This window comes from Fukomys damarensis, unplaced genomic scaffold, assembly GCF_012274545.1.
Source record: "Fukomys damarensis isolate Sample0158 unplaced genomic scaffold, DMR_v1.0_HiC HiC_scaffold_28, whole genome shotgun sequence".
Taxonomy (NCBI): Eukaryota; Metazoa; Chordata; class Mammalia; order Rodentia; family Bathyergidae; genus Fukomys; species Fukomys damarensis.
In genome coordinates this window covers 8058318-8075993 of record NW_022900940.1, presented here as the reverse complement: position 1 = coordinate 8075993, position 17676 = coordinate 8058318, and the positions used below count along the sequence as shown (strand labels likewise).

The 17676-nt window shown below is 38.0% G+C and overlaps 1 protein-coding gene across 2 annotated transcripts in view; it reads left to right on the top strand.

Annotated features, from left to right (window-relative positions):
- Positions 1-17676, top strand: part of Cntn3 (contactin 3) — a 246807-nt gene that overhangs the window by 206519 nt on the left and 22612 nt on the right. For both annotated transcript variants that reach the window (XM_010629962.2, XM_010629961.2), the window contains 6 exons: positions 7264-7381; positions 8105-8263; positions 8363-8512; positions 10116-10186; positions 11918-12152; positions 14395-14510. In XM_010629962.2, the coding sequence (XP_010628264.1) occupies positions 7264-7381; positions 8105-8263; positions 8363-8512; positions 10116-10186; positions 11918-12152; positions 14395-14510 (849 nt within the window). The remainder of the gene's footprint in view (positions 1-7263; positions 7382-8104; positions 8264-8362; positions 8513-10115; positions 10187-11917; positions 12153-14394; positions 14511-17676) is intronic.

Sequence of the window (17676 nt, the reverse complement as noted above, 5' to 3'; positions counted from 1 at the left end):
GCGAGTAAGGCACTGCAAATCCCCAGCCCCTACAAACCTTTTTTATACTGATTTAAAATTTTTAGATTGTACTCTTTATCTGAAAATAATATTCTATTGATAGTCACATTTGATATCAAACCTAGTCTTTCCTTCTTTATCTGTTTCAATATGACTTTGAGTTGAAAAATCTATGCTTCTGAAGTATCGGGAAAACTGTTGGAATTACAACAGATTGCAATTGTAATAAAAATGGTGTGATCTCTTTGGGAGCTACTTTTCTGGAAGAAGGTCTAGTTTTATTCTCTTTGAATAAACTCCCTTGGGAGCTCTTTCTCTGGCCCACACACAGGCTACTGACATAAAAGCAAGAGTGTCTAATCCAGTTTTTTTTTTTTAAACCTATTTTAGCTTAGCAGAGTTAGCTTAAACCAGTGCACAAGGATGAATCTCAGGGAACAAATACCCCCAAATCCGAACTCTCTGTCCCTTGAGTCTCCTCATGGGAGAACACAAAGGAATCGCAGATCATGTGGGGACCCTTTTTCCATGTAGGTCAGCTGCCCAAGGCGCTGGCAGTATGGCAGTCCCACAAGGAAGCTAGAGGGGAATGGCAGATTGTGTTTCTCATCTGAGGTAAGTTTATAAAATACATGCACCTTCACCTTGGTTGGTCCATTGGCACATTGACTCTGTGAATTCACCCAATGTCATTTGAGGAAGCCAGAACCAGCTGTGCAGAGGTTCACCTCTAGAAGGAACAAATTCTCCAGTCCACAGGTTCTGCTAAACTCCCACCCAACACCCAAAACTACTTACCAGTCATGTAAATGAGCTGCCAGTCCCCAACAAGGCACTCCAGCTAATAAGGTGTGCAGTAGGGATGAACTGTCTTCACTGAGCCCTGCTTTTTCTTGAGCAGAACAAAAGGTCTTTTGTGAAGCCACTTAATTTGGAGGTTAATTTGTTACATAGCAATAGTAATAGGTGCTAGTACTAAACATAAGATATTTAGTACAACTTGGTCAAGTTTTCATGAAACAATGGCCCTATATTCCTTTGTATTAGTGAATTCTTTTTTTTCCCAAGAACCAGCCATCATTAGGTACACATGTACTCTCGATATGTTTCATACATGTTTTAGAAGGGATTCATGAATTAAATTATTCTTCAGGGTAAGGTCTTCTCCTTTGAGATATTTTTATTCTATATAAAAATTTCCACATCAGTGAAGAGTAATTCTAGAATGATGCAAGTTAATTAACAAGTTGTTATAGAAATTTATCAACATGTTGAATTATTTCAGTGACTGTTGTTTTAAATTTATGGTAAGAATACCTAGGAAATGTTAAGGAAATGAGACTACCTGTTTCACAAATACAATTTTTTGGCCATCCTCCCAAGATGACAGCATATATAGGAATGTTGCTTCGACTTACAAGTACAACAATGTATAGCATAACTTACTGGCTATTTCATGCATTTCTTAATTGTAGAAGTATAGAATGGGAGATCTGGATAACCATCTCAATCCTTTTAATTCCAAAAAGAGTGAAGATTAGATTTGGGAAATATAAAAGAGGTTAATGATTTATGACCCCCACTGCTTGTAAGAATGACCTAGGTCCCCTCTTTACAGTTCCTTCTGATTTAATGGTCCTGGGATGTGGCCGAGGCATTTCTGGTAATTTTAAAAAAGGATTAATCTTTAATTTATACTATAGCTAATATGGAGAAATAGTTTAGCAAAGTGTTCTTCACCACACAACCCGAATACTGAATAAGCAGCATTTAATAATATAGTATAGAATAGGCTCTGCTATCTCAATTTTTATTTCAGTTATTTAAGTTAAGGAGAATGGTTAAGTGTGTGTAAGATTTGTCTTTAACAGAATCTAATACTTTCGAATCTCCCTTCTAAATTAGCAGAGCGAAGGTCTCAGACTCAAAGACTTTAACAGTGTTCAACTAACACCCATTCATATAATCTTGACTAATGCCCACTCATGTTATCTTGAACAGTCTCCACTCATACTGTTTTCTCCTCGTTGCATTCATTTCAGCAGTTAGTGATTATTTTTGGTGAAAAGATTCATACTTAGGATATCATTTTTCATGTCAGTTTCTATATTCATTTAAATTTAATAAAGTTTTGAAAAATTAAATAAATAATAGAGTATGCAGTACTATGATACAGGATAGGAATTTGTAAAGGTGTGGCTAAAATACAGACTGCACTACAGAAAGCCTTGCATTAGCATCCCTGAGAGAGCAACAACTAGTTATACTGAGATTACCAGTTCTCAGTGAGTTGCCCTATCAACATATCAGACTGCACAAAACAGAAAAAAAAATTCCCAAGTTTTAAATATAAACTTGATGTTGAAATGTGAAAGTTAACACCTATGAGGCAAGTCAGGCATTTGACACAACCTAAAATATTCATGAAGTGTCTTCAACCTAGTTTGTTTGATCTTTAATATGTCACTCATTTGAAACTCTTAGCAAGGGCCATCCTGGGACTCTGAATCCTGTAATGGAAAAATTATTCCAGTTTATTGGTACCAAAGAAAGTTGAGAAAATGTTAATATTAACAGACTGCATCTTACCTGCCTTAAATTTCACCAGGGTAGACAGCCAAGTGACAGTGGAAAATCTTAATCAGTCAAAATTAAAGCTGTTAATGTCTGGGCCTGTTTTCCCATTCCAGTGGCTATGGTTCTTTCTATCCTTTGGGTAAGCATAGTATGTTCATAACAAAGGTGACCTTGACTCAGCCATTTGGGGTTGATGGTGACAAGATTTAATTTGCATGGTCATAAATGCAGAGGTGAGTTGTGTCATTACTAATTCCTTCAGGGACCTTCACAAAGGAAAGCTTCTACCAGGTTCCAGGAGGAACCTGAAGGTCTTGATTGCTTTGAAGGCAGCTGGATATGATTTACATGCAGTGTCAGGGTTTGAAAGACAAGCCAGTGAAGGGATGAATGATTGATACAGGCAGTTGTGCAGGATCCAGCTGTACAAAGTGATACAAAGCAGGAGGACCTGTGCCTCAGCCTTGCCTTCCGAATAGCCGTCAAAATATGTTTTCTCCCTAAACTAGAAAATTATGTTTCTCGGTATTCTCACAGCAGCACTGACATATAGAGTGCTTACTAAGGAATCTGTTTTGATGATAATTTGTTATATTCAAAGTTCATGCTACATTGGTTATGTCCAAGAGGTTCCCCTAATTCCGAAGTTTATTTTACACCTTGATTTTTAGCATATGATAAAATATAACAATGTGTTTTCAGCCTGCCTGTAATTAGTAATGACCTGTCTACTTGTTTTTATTCTCCTGCATGGAATATTGCATCATGTAATTAGTAAATATATTAATTTATTTTTAGTATGTAAGGTGTTTTTTAAATTACATTGAAGATTTCATTAATGTCATCACCTAAGAAAATATAGGGCAAAGGTGAATAAGATCCTCTTCTGTTTAACTTGATACTCACTAAACTTTTCCTAATATTTATTTCAGAGATAAATCTGTTTACTATTTATACCTGTAATGTGTTATGGAAATATGATTTTTTTCCTAGGAGAAATCTATATGATTAGATGAACTAATAATTAAATAAGAAGGTTCAGTGACCATGAGAGAGAGAGAGAGAGAGGGAGAGGAAGGACAGAGTGAGAGAGAGGGAGGGAGTAGCAGGCAAGGTGTTACACAGCAGTAAGGCTGAGGCAGGTGGACCCCAAGTTTGACCCCACTCTGGACAATTTAGTAACATGGAGATAACCTGTCTCAAAATAAAAAATAAAAAAAAAAGGGACTGGGAATGCAGCTCCGTATAAATGCTCTGCATTCAGTCTCTAATATTGGGGAAAAAAGGGTGGGGGAAAGAGAGAAAAGAAAAGAAAGCAATTCTAGCACAGCTTAGAAATTGTAAACATTCCCCAAAGAGAAAACATTTGACATCATTATGACAAAAATGTAAATGGAATGTAGCTTTGTGAGAACTGGTAGACAACTGGTGGGTTAACTACCTCGGACATTCCTGTAAGGCCCACCCCCACTCAGCTCCTCTTGTCCTTCCTGAGTTCTTCCAATACGCTGTCTTCTCACCTCCCTTAGGTCATCCCACATCTGGTGTAGGTCATCTTTTTCTCTCCCTCTTTCCCCAAAAACCTTCTACTTAGCTTGGATTTTAGTTGGCTGAAACCCCAGAAAATCACAGATTCTTCCATGTACTTTAAGCTTTCATTACACAGTAATTTTACATTGATGTGTGTAGTTACTTGATTAATGCCTGTCTTTCAGCTGTCAGCTCAATAAATATAAGGATGTTTTTTCTCTCTCAAAATTGTATCCCTAGGAACTATAGTACTGTAATTTTTAAATAAAGTTTTCCTATGAAAGAAATTGAAGTGAAGAATTACATTCATGTAAATAAAGAGCAAATTAAAAGATAAGAAATAGAGACGTAAGCTGAGAAATAGAAGAAATAAGCTGAGCATTTAGAAATATAGCTATACATAATCATAACTTCCTTTTGCTAGCCATTACGGTGTACCAAAAATACATAAATTATACGTAGATAGCTCAATGAATTTTCACAAAATGAGCATTCATGTAATCAACACTAAAGTCAAGAAACAAAATGTGACCCTCAGCCAAGATTTGCCCATGGTACTGATTCCAGCAATAACTGTTCCTTCAAAGGTAACTTCAGTTACAACTCTCGGATAAAATTTGTGCCATATTTTCTTTTTTATCTGATTTATATTGTTATATATTTCAGACTCAAAACTCAACCATGTTGATCTGTGTATACAGTTATATTTTTCAGACTCAAAACTCAACCATGTTGATCTGTGTATACAGTTTATTCATTTTCATGGCTTAATAGTATTTTATTAAACAAATATTACACTGCTTTATATGTTGCACAATGGTGGACATTGGGGTGTTTCTGTTTTTTCACTATGCATGTCCTCTTGTAGACACATATGCATTTCTATAGAGTACAGGCTAAGGAGTAGAAATTGTGAATCATATGTTATGTAACTACTTTGCCTTATTTGACTCTTCCAAGTGTATTTGAGGAGCAGTTGCACCAATTAACATTTATCAGCAATAGTAAGAGCTCCACCTCCATATCTTCAGCAAGACTTGAGAATGAGTGTCTGTCCCTTTCGTCTTGCAATGATCTTCACAGGGTACATGTGATTTTATTTAACCTTTAATAAATTTTCTAAATTTGTAAACATAGCTCGTTTCACATGTGTAAAACATGTTATGTTGGCTTGAGTTTACATCCTAGAAAGCAGGGATCACAAGCTAGACAAGTCTTAGTCCTTGAATCTAACATAAAAAAACATAGGATGCTCTTTTGTTCTGGTAAATCTTGTTTTTACTTATTAAAGGACAGTAGATAGAATGGGATAGGGAAAGCCTCAGAAAAGAAGCAGTACACATGTATTTTATACAAATAGGCAAACATTGATGAGAAGAGACCTCTTAATATTTGCTAAATTTTATTTTCCTTTTAACCTGTTCATCCACACAGCTCTGTATTTGTGCTGAAACAAAACAGTGGTCCCCAGTATAGATATGCCTTACTTAACTGCCTTGTTTCCTAACTCAATACATCAAAAAGATAATTAAAGTTGTATTTCCTCTGACAGTCAGCCTGACTACATATCTTTAGGAAGAGTTTTGGTTTTCTTTTTTTTATGATCTAGCTGAATTGTTTGTTTCATTGCTGGTCAGTACCAAAAGTCAACAGAAGTCACAGTCTCAATACTGAATTCACATTTACTCCTTCAAGAGACACAACTATCCTGTGTGCCTAAAAGTTATATGTAGGTGGCTAAGGACATAAAAATTCTGGTTCGAATTCTCTTTTACCAAGTAGCTTTTATAATAAGCAAATAAAGTAGGGAAGAATAACAACCTCACCCCAATGCCTTGATCACATTTAATAGTAACAGTTCTTCACTGAAAGTAAGAGTTTTCAATGGAAATGATAATCACCCTCCTGTGAGTATATAGAACTCATAAAACCTGAAGAGTTTGTAAAGGTCAGCAGGCACTGAAGGTTCTATCCTGGGGATAAATTTCTAAATAACCCCAAGGAAAAAAAAAGAGAGAGGGAGAGAAAGAAAAAGTTCAACTTCATGAAAGTAAAATGTGCAAATGTAACAGTTTCTGGATTATCATTTAATTACAGCCATCAATCACCTCACATCTGCTTTCTCCCTGTGCTCAAGAAATTCCATCTAAAACCATATGATCCAGCCAACAGAGAATATGTAGGTCATTAAGAATCTCTAAGAATGGAGAGCAATATTTAAGAAATTACTCTGTAGAAGATTTTAGAAAATTACCTGAAAATATGACATTAGAATTCATCTTTTAATCAATTATAGGAAAACTGTCTTTAATTAATAAGATGAATATGACTTACTCTCTGTACCAGGTCAGTCATAGCCTGGTGATAATTGTTAAAGGAACTTTCTTTCTAAGTTATTTTCTTTCCATCTATGTTTTCACTAATATGTGAAACTGACCTGCAGTTAGTCATTTTATAAACATGATTTTGTATTCTCTTTAAATGAGCACAATTTCAAGTTGAGCTGTTAGAAACATATTTATTTCATTAATTGGTGCTAGAGAATACCAGCATATCTTTATGGATAACCTATTTTCAGGTTTAAAATGTTTTAGTGTTTTCTTATAAAAAATTTATACTAACTCTGCCTAAATTCTACACCTCAGGAATTAAATGATGTCAGTCTCTCTAAGCTCTGGTGAATTTAGAGAAGTGCATCAACCATGTTGGTCTGCTTGTTGTGCTGCATGTACCTTCCACTAGATGCTTAAATGCTTCCCTCTTCTTCTCAGGTAGATAATTGCAGTGGGCTTGGGACCAGACATATGAGTTCAGCTGGTGCTGAGCAGTGGCTGTGAAAAGAAATGCCACCCTGGTAGCATATAAACAGACCTTGAGAGTATAATCTCTCCCTTCAATTATTTCTTAAAGCATAAATGCCCAGGGGAAATCTCATCATTTATTTGTCTATAGAAATACTTGTCCACAGTCATGTATAGTTTTAAACTTATTTTAGTTCCATATGGCACTAATTCTTACTATAACAATCTTCTCTCTAGTACCACCTTTGTTTTCTCTCTAAATACGGATTTCGTCACGATGTTGTTTTGGCCCTTAGCTTTTAAGATTCTTTCTGTTTCAAAAATAATGATGTGTTTATTACCTATTTCCCAACAGAGTTCATCTGGTGATTTAATGATCAGAAACATTCAGCTGAAACACAGTGGAAAGTATGTCTGTATGGTTCAAACCGGGGTAGACAGTGTTTCATCTGCTGCTGAACTTATAGTAAGAGGTAAATGTTAATCTCTCTCTTTTTTTAACTTCACTTGTTAGCCAGGCATTCCTTACTGAAGGAAGAAATAGAATGAGATAACAAATGAGCATGAAAGTTATAATATTGATTTGATTCCCCAAAGAGAGAGTATGGCATTAAGGATGAGTGTTAATTGAAAGAAATAAAAAGCTCAGCTCTGCCTTTCAAATAGTTCCCAATCTAATTGCCATTCCTCGCCTACCGCCAAGCTGTGCTTTGAGCGTGCCATTAATTCAGTACTTACATTTTCTATGAGAGAGAATAGTGTGTGTATGTCTGCTTCCAAAAGAATCAGAATTATTCGGAATTCCGGAGACAGTTTGCCAACCCGGGTGCTGTCCGTGGTGCTGATTTGCCACTGGTTTGAAAAATGACTAGAGTGCATCAGAGATAAAACACTTCAGACAATAGTAGTGTGAGCTGCGTAGCCACAGCAGTGGATTTAGGAAAAAGCATCTTACCAAAATAAAGGACACTGAATTCAGAAAGGTACAGAAACCCTGCTGAATACAGGCCGCAAAAGGTGTCACTTGCAAGTATGTAGTCTTAGGATTTTGGAATTGCTGCCTTACATCCAGGTTTGACCTAACAATGGAAAAGGTTGGAGGTATTAAAGTGGTCACAGGGCATATCTTCACTGTGATGGAAGAAAATGACATTTGTGGAATTGTTCTCCACTGTTTGCATTCTTGCCTTCCTTAGGTTCACCTGGACCACCAGAAAATGTGAAGGTTGATGAAATTACAGATACAACAGCCCAACTGTCTTGGAAAGAAGGAATAGACAATCACAGCCCAGTTACATCATATGCTATCCAGGCTAGAACACCTTTCTCTGTGGGCTGGCAAACTGTCACAACAGGTAAAGTGGGAAGGGCAAATGCCAGGGCCTCATAGAGATGGGTTTTAGATCAGTGCTAGGGCATGAAGACTCTTACCTCCCTAATCTGTTCCTTTGTAGTGCCTGAGGTCATTGATGGGAAAACACACACTGCTACTGTAGTGGAGTTAAATCCATGGGTGGAATATGAATTTCGAGTTGTAGCCAGTAACAAGATCGGAGGTGGAGAACCCAGTTTACCCTCAGAAAAAGTAAGAACTGAAGAGGCAGGTTAGTGTTTTTGCTTTCTGAGTAATGGGTTAATATATTTCTTTGGGTGTGTATTTCAATTCCCCCTGTTCCTAGTGTCCTGGCTAACAGGGAATTTGTCTCAATAATCCATTGTCACAATTATTTGACCTTAGTAATGGCAGAATTTGCCATATGGCATTTGTCAAAAGAAACACATGTAAGTGATGCTGATGTAGTGTGACATTTCCAAGAGCTCATTCCTTTGTAAATGATCATTAGTGCACGTTGAGTGAATATATTTTTGTCACTGAAGCTTACAATTACTCTCTGACATAGATATACTGTTAGCAGGGGAGTGCTGTTTTCATATATAACAAGAATTGACAAAGTGGTAAGATAATGACGTTTGAGAGTTTCACGGCTAGGAAGTCTCTCCCACCAAAGCCCAGCAAAAATGAGCTTCAGCAATTGATGAATAGTGCATTTTGGCCTCTCAAGTGTTAAATTAAGAACAAATTGTGTTTTGAATTATCTTATGAATCATCTAGTAATATAAAGCATAAAGTTGCTTTTAATTCTAAAAATACCTTAGCATTAAAACTCAGAATTAGAAAAGTATGCATAGTATCACATTATAGAGACAGCTAAGGAGACCTAAATACTTTCCTTTGCAGAATCTATAATATTAATCAGTGTTATCTAAAATGGTATTTGGAATAGAATTAGCATATCATGTTAGGAATTGGGCCGTGGTAAGACTTATGGAATATATTTTTCATAATTTTAATGATGCTGTTTTACTCAGGAGACCAAGGTATTATGGGAAATAGGTGCACTGTGCCCACCTTAGTGTCCCTATGTTCATATAACATGTATTTGGGGAATGTTTGCTACATGCTCAGCACTTGTAGATATTTCAGGTACTGCTATATGACAGAGATCCACCTTCACAGACATTACATCGTAATTATGTCATAGGGTTTACAAAATATAGAAATCTTCCTTTTAGTGGGGAATCTGATATCTGCATGAAGTTTATAAAGAAAATCTCCTGACACAACTTGAAGATTTTAATCTTTGTCATTCTTATATAAAGCCAATGTTGTTCTGAGACTTCTATCTTGGAGTAGTGACAAGTTAGATGACTACACTGGATCGGTTTCCTGTCATTCCTGGTGAACCACGTTTCCCTATGTTATTAACCTTCACACTAGTTGCAAAGTCTTTTTCAATTAGGTATTGTTATTGCTCTCTGAGAGGTTTTGAATATTTCATAATTTCATGCAAATAAAAATTATTTGATAGTCTCACCAGAATCTTTTATAATTTCATGCAAATATCAATAATTTTGAAGGCTAACAATGTAGCTCAGTGCTAGGTCATTAGCTTAGCATGTCCCAAGCCTGGATTCCATTCCTGGCACGATGCATAGATAAATAAACAATTTTGCTGATCTCACCATTTAAAATATATGTGTGTATGTATATACATATATGTGTATATATTCATATAAATGCATATGTATTATATGTCAATAATTAAATTATTTCATATACTAAAAATAAGTAACCTTGAGTCTTCTTTTAGGTAAATATTACTGTATGCAAATAGGGTATCATCTCTGTCTCTCTGCCCCACACAGTTCCAGAGGTGCCTCCTTCTGAAGTCAGTGGAGGAGGTGGAAGCCGGTCTGAACTGGTGATAACCTGGGATGTAAGTATTTGGGCAGCATCTTCTTCATCGGGATGTTGCTGTTCTCACAGTCATAGCCTCCTGTGTGGCAGTGGGGTTAGCAGTGTTGGCATTGGTGCTCTTGGTGGGGATTCTGGCACTGGCAGTTCTGGTAGTAACGCTGATGGTGTTGGTACTGGGACCAGGGGCGCTGATGGAGAGTGCTTGTGGTGTTGGCACTCGTCCTAGTATTTGCAGTGGGGATGTTGGTACCACCAGTGCTGGCTCTGGAGCTGGTGGTGGTGATGACTGGGCTCACAGTGTTGATGCTGATGGTGAGGGTTCTGGTACTAGTGTGGATGAAGATGCTGGTGCAGGTGGTGCTGATAGTGGTAGTGCTGGAGCTGATGTTAACATCAGTGGTGCTGTTGGTGATGTTAGCAGGGGTGCTGGTGCTGAGGGAGGTGGAGCTGGTTTTGATGGTGTTGGTGCTAGTAGTGGTCCTGACTCTGGTTGTCCTGGTGGTGCAGGCGGTGGCAGTATTGATGCTGGCTGGTGATGACAGTGTTTGCTAAGGTGCTGGTGGTCTTGCTGGTGGCGCAGATGTTAGTGATGGCCCTGATAGTGCTGATGGTAGTGGTGCTGGTGCTGGTTCTAATGGTTCTAGTGCTGCCCATGGTACTGGTGGTCATTTATGTGATGCTCATGCTCTGGGTATTGGTAATACAGTCACTGGTGTAGGTGGTGGTGCTAGAGGTTCCACTACTGGTGATAATGCTGGTGCTGGTGTGGCTCCGATTCTAGTGGTTTCAGTGCTGACATCAGTGGCATTTGTGACAGTGGTAGAGGTGTTCATGATGCTGTGTCATAGTGATGATGTTCTTGCGTTTCAAATGCTGGTGGTGTTAAAGTAGTGGTGGTTAAGATTTTTGAATGTTCACTCTGTGCTACACACTATTTCCAACATTTTGCACGTGTTTTTCTCATTCCATTCTTGCAACATTTTATAGCTGTAAACACTAAGGCACAGAGGCAATAAACAGTTTCTTTAAGGGCACCTGGCACTTTAACACAGGGATCAGACTCAGATTCCAGCTGTTGACTCTCGCCATTCCCTGAACACTTTCTGTGTCACCCTTCATTTCCTATGGTTGATGTCACACATTCCATCATGTATCTGAGTCTCTTTCTCTTTCTTCACCATTCTCTCATTCTTTGATTTGTATCATAATGGGGGAAAATGTGATTAATGTGTTTAAAGTCATGAGGTATCAGTACTAAAATTTTCTGTGTTTGAAGATGTTGTTAAAAATAAAAACACATAATCTCATGATGGAAAAGGAGTAGAATTTTTGAAATGACCCAGATACATCTTTGGATTTAGTAAGTTGTACTTTTAAAAGAAAAAAATCCTTTATAGTTAAGCATTTTATCAAGATGTAATTTCTTTCCATAAAATGAGTATTAGGAAGTAGCTTATCTTTATTTGATTTAAGATATCAGGTACTTTTGATTGAAAGAATACCTTTGCAAAATCTCAGACCTTGGCCAAAAGATGTTTGGAAACTTGAATAATTTCAGAAAATTCTCGTTAATTATCTAGATATTTATGAATGAGTGGTATATGTTTAAAAACAGCTGACTTGATTTTCCCATTCGTGTTTTTGTCCTTTTTAAATTCAACTCCTTAATCCAGTCTGGATTATTATTTGATGACCTTTACAAAAATCTAAAAATGTGTAAGGGTGATTTTTGTATGTCCTTCCTTTGTAGCCAGTCCCTGAAGAATTGCAGAATGGTGAAGGCTTTGGGTATGTTGTTGCCTTCCGCCCTCTTGGAGTTACCACCTGGATCCAGACAGTGGTGACATCTCCTGATACCCCAAGATATGTCTTTAGGAATGAGAGCATCATACCATTTTCACCATATGAAGTTAAAGTGGGTGTTTATAATAACAAAGGTGAAGGACCATTTAGCCCAGTGACAACAGTGTTCTCTGCAGAAGAAGGTATGGAAAACATCAGTCTAAACCTAATAAAACAGTTGTGCTCAACAACTGACTTAGAAGTTCTTTGTGACTTCAGATATATATTTTTAAAAGAACAGTAATCAAAACTATAGTTAGATTCTCAATTCGGGTCATAAAGATTGACCACAACTGACTTGAAGTGTAAGACTCATTGGATCCTTAGCACTTGGAGCTGTTCATTAAAACTGAGTTCACGGGGAACATATCCTGAATTCCAGTTTGTGTTGTAGGAAATACTATGGTCCACAGCTCATCTTTCTTCTTCATGTAATAATCAAATAGTCCCTTGAAGCTTCCAAAACTTAGAGTGCTTCCTAAAGCCCAAGAAAAGTCCATTCCCTGTATAGTGAGGAACAAAGGTATGGCATTCAAGAATGCAGAATGTGTCACTGTAAAGGACATGCACTCCAGCAGGTATAGATAAATGTATATTTCATCTGAACACATTCTATTTTATTGCCTTTCTTTTAAACTGCTCCAGATATTGAAACGTCTAAATTTTCTCTCAAAAACACTGTAGAAAATAATAAAAAGTTAGAGAGATTATGCAAAATTTTATTGATCTACAATAAAATATTGGTTGAATCATGTACTTCTACCCACCGAAAAAGGCAAGATATAACATGTAGTGAAAACTTACCACCTGCCAGGCATGACCTACTTTGAATTTCCAAATAAAGGATGAAGTATATGCATTATTACTATTCCCGCTTTACAATGAGAAAATGTAACCCCAGTGAAAGAGATGGCTGAATTTGCCAAAATCCATTTAATAACTGATGAAGCCAATAGTTTAACCCAAGGTCTTTTGCCTTCACCACCATGTACGAAAGAAACATGAGCCACAGTGTCCTCCCTTCATTCCAGACCTTGCAGTAAGTTGCAAAAGCAGTCCACAATTTTTACTCCTAAAATAATAAGTACACTCCGTTTCTCTTAGGACTCCCACTGTTTTTCTTTTTCATTTTCTATTGAGTTCAAGTAGTATAAACATCTTTGCAAAAGAAAGTGTATTACATGCCAGACTCCATTTCCAAAGCTACTAGAAATTACAAAGTTAGATTAAGGGTCTAGGCAATGATGGTGACTAACCAGGGAGTTTTTGGATACTGCCTGGACTATATATTAGCCCCTGATGCCTACAGGACAAGGGAGGGACAACCACAGCCTTTTACCTGTTCTTGCTTCCCTCAGTTCCCTTCTGCTGTCACCGTTCTTACCCCCACTGATGAATTGTTAAAGGGCTTTTTTTGCAAACATCAGAAATAAATTCAGCTTGCCTAAGAGAAAAGTGAGGGACTTATTGGAAATCTGCTGGGGTGTCCTCTGGGAATCAGGCAAAGAGTTAGAAAGCCAACCTCATGAAGAACTTTAATCAGAGAAGCCCTGGGGCTCAGGAAATGATCTGCTCCTCTGGTGTGCCAGTGCCAGATTGATTGGCCCCAAGCACTCCTCATCTCTTCAAACTAAGGTTCACATTCTCAGGAGAGAAAATTAAACAGGCCCATTCTTAAACCAAGACTCTCTCTTTCTTAGCATCAGCCAACCATATCCAGAGAGAGGGATCACTCAACAAAGAAATGGATATTGAGGAATCAGGAATTCCTGCTCATAAATGAGTCCTGAGAATGGAGAATCACTGTGGATCCCCCAAAACCCAAACGTATTTATTAGAGAGGGAATGTCTTCCTGTGTGCAACGTGTGTGTAACGTGTTTGTGCCTGTTTCCTTGAAGAGTCTGCCATCTATCTGATTTAAATTTATCCCATCTGTGGGCTTAAGCTGGAGAGGGCAACCCATGCTGACTGAGCAGATGAACTGTGCTTGACCTTGACCTTAATTTGGCAACACAAAAATAAGTAGTATTTGTAGAAATAGGTGTTCTCAGGCAGCTGGCCTGAGATTCTGGGGAAGGGAGCAGAGGCAGGGTGCAGAGAACAAAAAGAAGGGAAGAGAAGGAAGATACCAAGGAAACGGGTGAGAAGGAGGAAAGTCCAGGTTAGTATGGCCATGAAGCAAAGAAAATTCTGACCACGATGCCAGCCCTTCCTACTGTAGAGTTTCTGTATTTTCTAGTGCTGGGCATGTTCTCAAATATTTTTACAGAACACATATAAAACTTTCACATATGCTGAATGTTTTTATAAAAATATGTTCAAAAGAGGTATTTTTATTTAACTGCCAAAATTATTATTATATTTCAACGTCTGTTCCTAAACAGAGCCCACAGTAGCCCCATCTCAGGTGTCTGCCCGTAGCATGTCTTCCTCAGAAATTGAAGTTGAATGGAACTCCATTCCATGGAAGTTGAGTAATGGACATTTACTTGGCTATGAGGTAATGTATTTTAAAATTAATTTATGTTTGTATGTTGCCATACTGGCTTCTCTTCATTCATTTAAAATTCTTCATAACAGTGATAATCTTAGGTGTGTTGTCTTTAGTTGAAATTTTCTTGCCAGAACATTGTTTTCTCTGATGATCAGTAGATACTGAGTTTACCTTAGCCAGTTGAATTAAAATAACTTTTGTGTGAATATAAATGGAACTGATAAGTAATATGAAAGGAAATCATCACTTATGGAGGTCAAATCTGTTACATGGTGTGTTAGTTACTTCAGGGAGCAAAGGATTTATTGTGGCTCATGTTTTCAGAGGTTTCAGTCTATGCCAACTGGATCCATTGCTCTTGGGCAGTTGGGATGGGGGGGCAGTGCTAGTTGATTTTCTCCTTCTGCTTTTGCTCTAATTGGATCATGCTGTTTACATTCAGGACAGGTCACCTACCTCAGTTTGCTGCAGTCCTACATGCCCATCATCTCTGGAAACACTCAGACACATCTAGAAGCGTGATTTATCAATCTCTTGGATACCTCTTAATCCAATCCAATTTGCAGTCAAAGTTAACTGTTACCGACAGGTTGACTTAAAATAAGAGTAAACTCAAACTTCATTATTAAATTCAACATTTGATCTCATCAATGGGAAATCACTTTTCTCAAGTTCTTTGGCTTATTTTCTTGGTGATCATGTTATATTGTGAGATTTTCTTCTAGGCTGTAGAGAGCTCAGGTACCTATAAATTAATTCTTGCTTCTAAAGGCTTTTTTTGTTCAGTGAAATAAGATGAAATATCTAAAAGGGGATAACATAACACCAAATATATTGAAGGTCAGAACAGGTCATTCAGGCAGGAAATACTTGAGTGGATAAGAAGTATGAACCATCTTGATAGGCATCATGGGGGTGGCAAGGTTTAACAAGGACTCTAAAGGAAAAGAAGGTGAGCTTGGAGGGAGTGAAAATATTCCAGATTGAGCATCGTTTATTTTAGGGATTAAAAGAGTAGAGGCCATCTGTAGAATAAAGTTCCATTAGAGCAGGTGATTAAAGAAAGGGGCAGAATGGTCAGGTCCCAGATAGCTTAGAATCCTATGCAGAGTCATTTGGAGTGAACCCATATTTTGTAGGCAATAGTGAAGTTAAGAAGTGACAAGATTAAAAAAAAGTTTTAAGATGATTTATCCAACAATATTATAGGAGTCGTAGTAGTTGGGTTTTCGTCTCTGTCACAGCAGTCTTCCTAGGAAACTTCCCTCACAGGTATAATGCCTGACTCAGTGGTACGCTTACATGGCCATGTTCCCATCACACGGCTGCACACCCTCCTATGCCAACACAGCCATGAACACATGTACCACAGTAGCCAATTGATCAAAGTCAGCTGGTCCTTGGACCATGAGCTGAGCCAGTTACATTCTCGTTTGAGGCATTTAAGTAACCAATATGGAGATTGTCATTATCATTAATAAGCATGATGCAGTCAGATTTTGTGGCACAATCATTCACCCTTCTTCTGATAAGGCCACAAGCTAGCAGCAAAAAGCTAATCTGTAGAGATTGGGTAGAGCAGATATGTTCTGTCACCTGAAGAATAAAGGAAATGGTGGGTGATGAAGCCTCAATGAGAGCATAATAAAAGAGCTCTTTGACAATTTTCCAATTCCTCGGTGCCCTGACTATGTTCTTTTCCGTGATATTTTTTGCCCTCCTCAGTACAATTGCCTTCATATTTGAACAGCTCTGAAATCATTTTTGTTCTTTTATCCAAACAAGCATTGACTTGAATCAAGTAGAGAAAAGATAAAGAGACTAAAGCAGTGATGCTCACAGTAGAGCTTATGGAGCCCTTTCCCTGGATTTATCATAACAAGTGAGGAAATCAGTCTCACCGAACCCACTAAATGCAGATATCTAGGTCTCCCGGTAATGTACAAGTTTAGGAAGTCTAGTATCCATAAGGAGACATCTCCCCCACACTTCATACAAGAAGCACCAGCCACAACATGGGGAGACCCGATCAGAAATAGTTTTCCTGACTTAAGGAACGTGAAGAAGTAAACCACACACAGATAGAGCAGGGCAATGTAATCGGCCTCTTCAGGGAAGCCAAGAAGAGCTGGCTGGGGGAATGGTCTGATTCCGTGGCAGTAGTTAGAAGCAGTGAACCACGAAGAGGAGGCCACAGCAGCTCCCCCATGGTAGAAATGGCAGTGACCTTGACAGTGCAGCTAAGTGGGACAGAAGGAGGGACACAGCTATGAAGCAGTGGACCCAAAACCAGCCTCATGGCAAATCCCAGTTCTGCCACTTACTGCCTGTGTTGGAAAAGTGACGTAAATACAGTGCACCTCATTTTCCTCACCCGCAGCATGGGCGGAGTATGGGCCTAGCCTCAGAAGGATTTTTGAGAGGAGTGAATGAGGCGAGATATGTAATATGCTTCTCATAACCTCCAGCTTATCATAATAAGCTACCAGTTGGTTCAAACCATATCTCAGAAGAATTTTTGAGATATTGTTTTATCTATTTTGTTCCAGTAAATATTCTCAGGCAAACATTGAACTCTAAGCTCCCTTCCTTCAAGGTAGTTTATTAAAGCCTATCAAGAAGAATTGCCTTCCCTTTAGCTTTATTTCCAAAGTTCAGGCCCTTAATGAGATTGTCCCATGTTTCCTGAAGGGTGAGAAGAGAAAAATTCAACTAGGAAAAAGGGGGAGAAATATTTTGAGTTACATAGAAAATAAGGTTTGGGGCTTTGAAAATCTCCTTGGGTTCACATCTTTTGCAGGCATTTCCCAGGTTGCTGACAAAACCAGAGAAGGGCAAACTTTGTTTCCAATACTGAGCGGTGATTTCCTGTTCACTAAGAATGGCCCTAAAATGTTAGAGGTAAAGGCATCAAATCACTTAGCTTGTTACCTTGGCAAGGCTTTGGGAAAGGAGCCACAGGAGCGAATGTCACTGAATTCCCTGTTAGCTGAGTACTTAAGGAAAATAAATGAACACATTTGGCAGTGCTCACTTGGGGAACTGAGATGCACGTCTACCATGAAAAACTGCCTATTATCTCAGGATTGCAATTCTAACTTAGTTGTACCTTGTGAAATAATTAAGAGAAATATATAAGCTAAATCCCCAGCATATATCATATATATATATA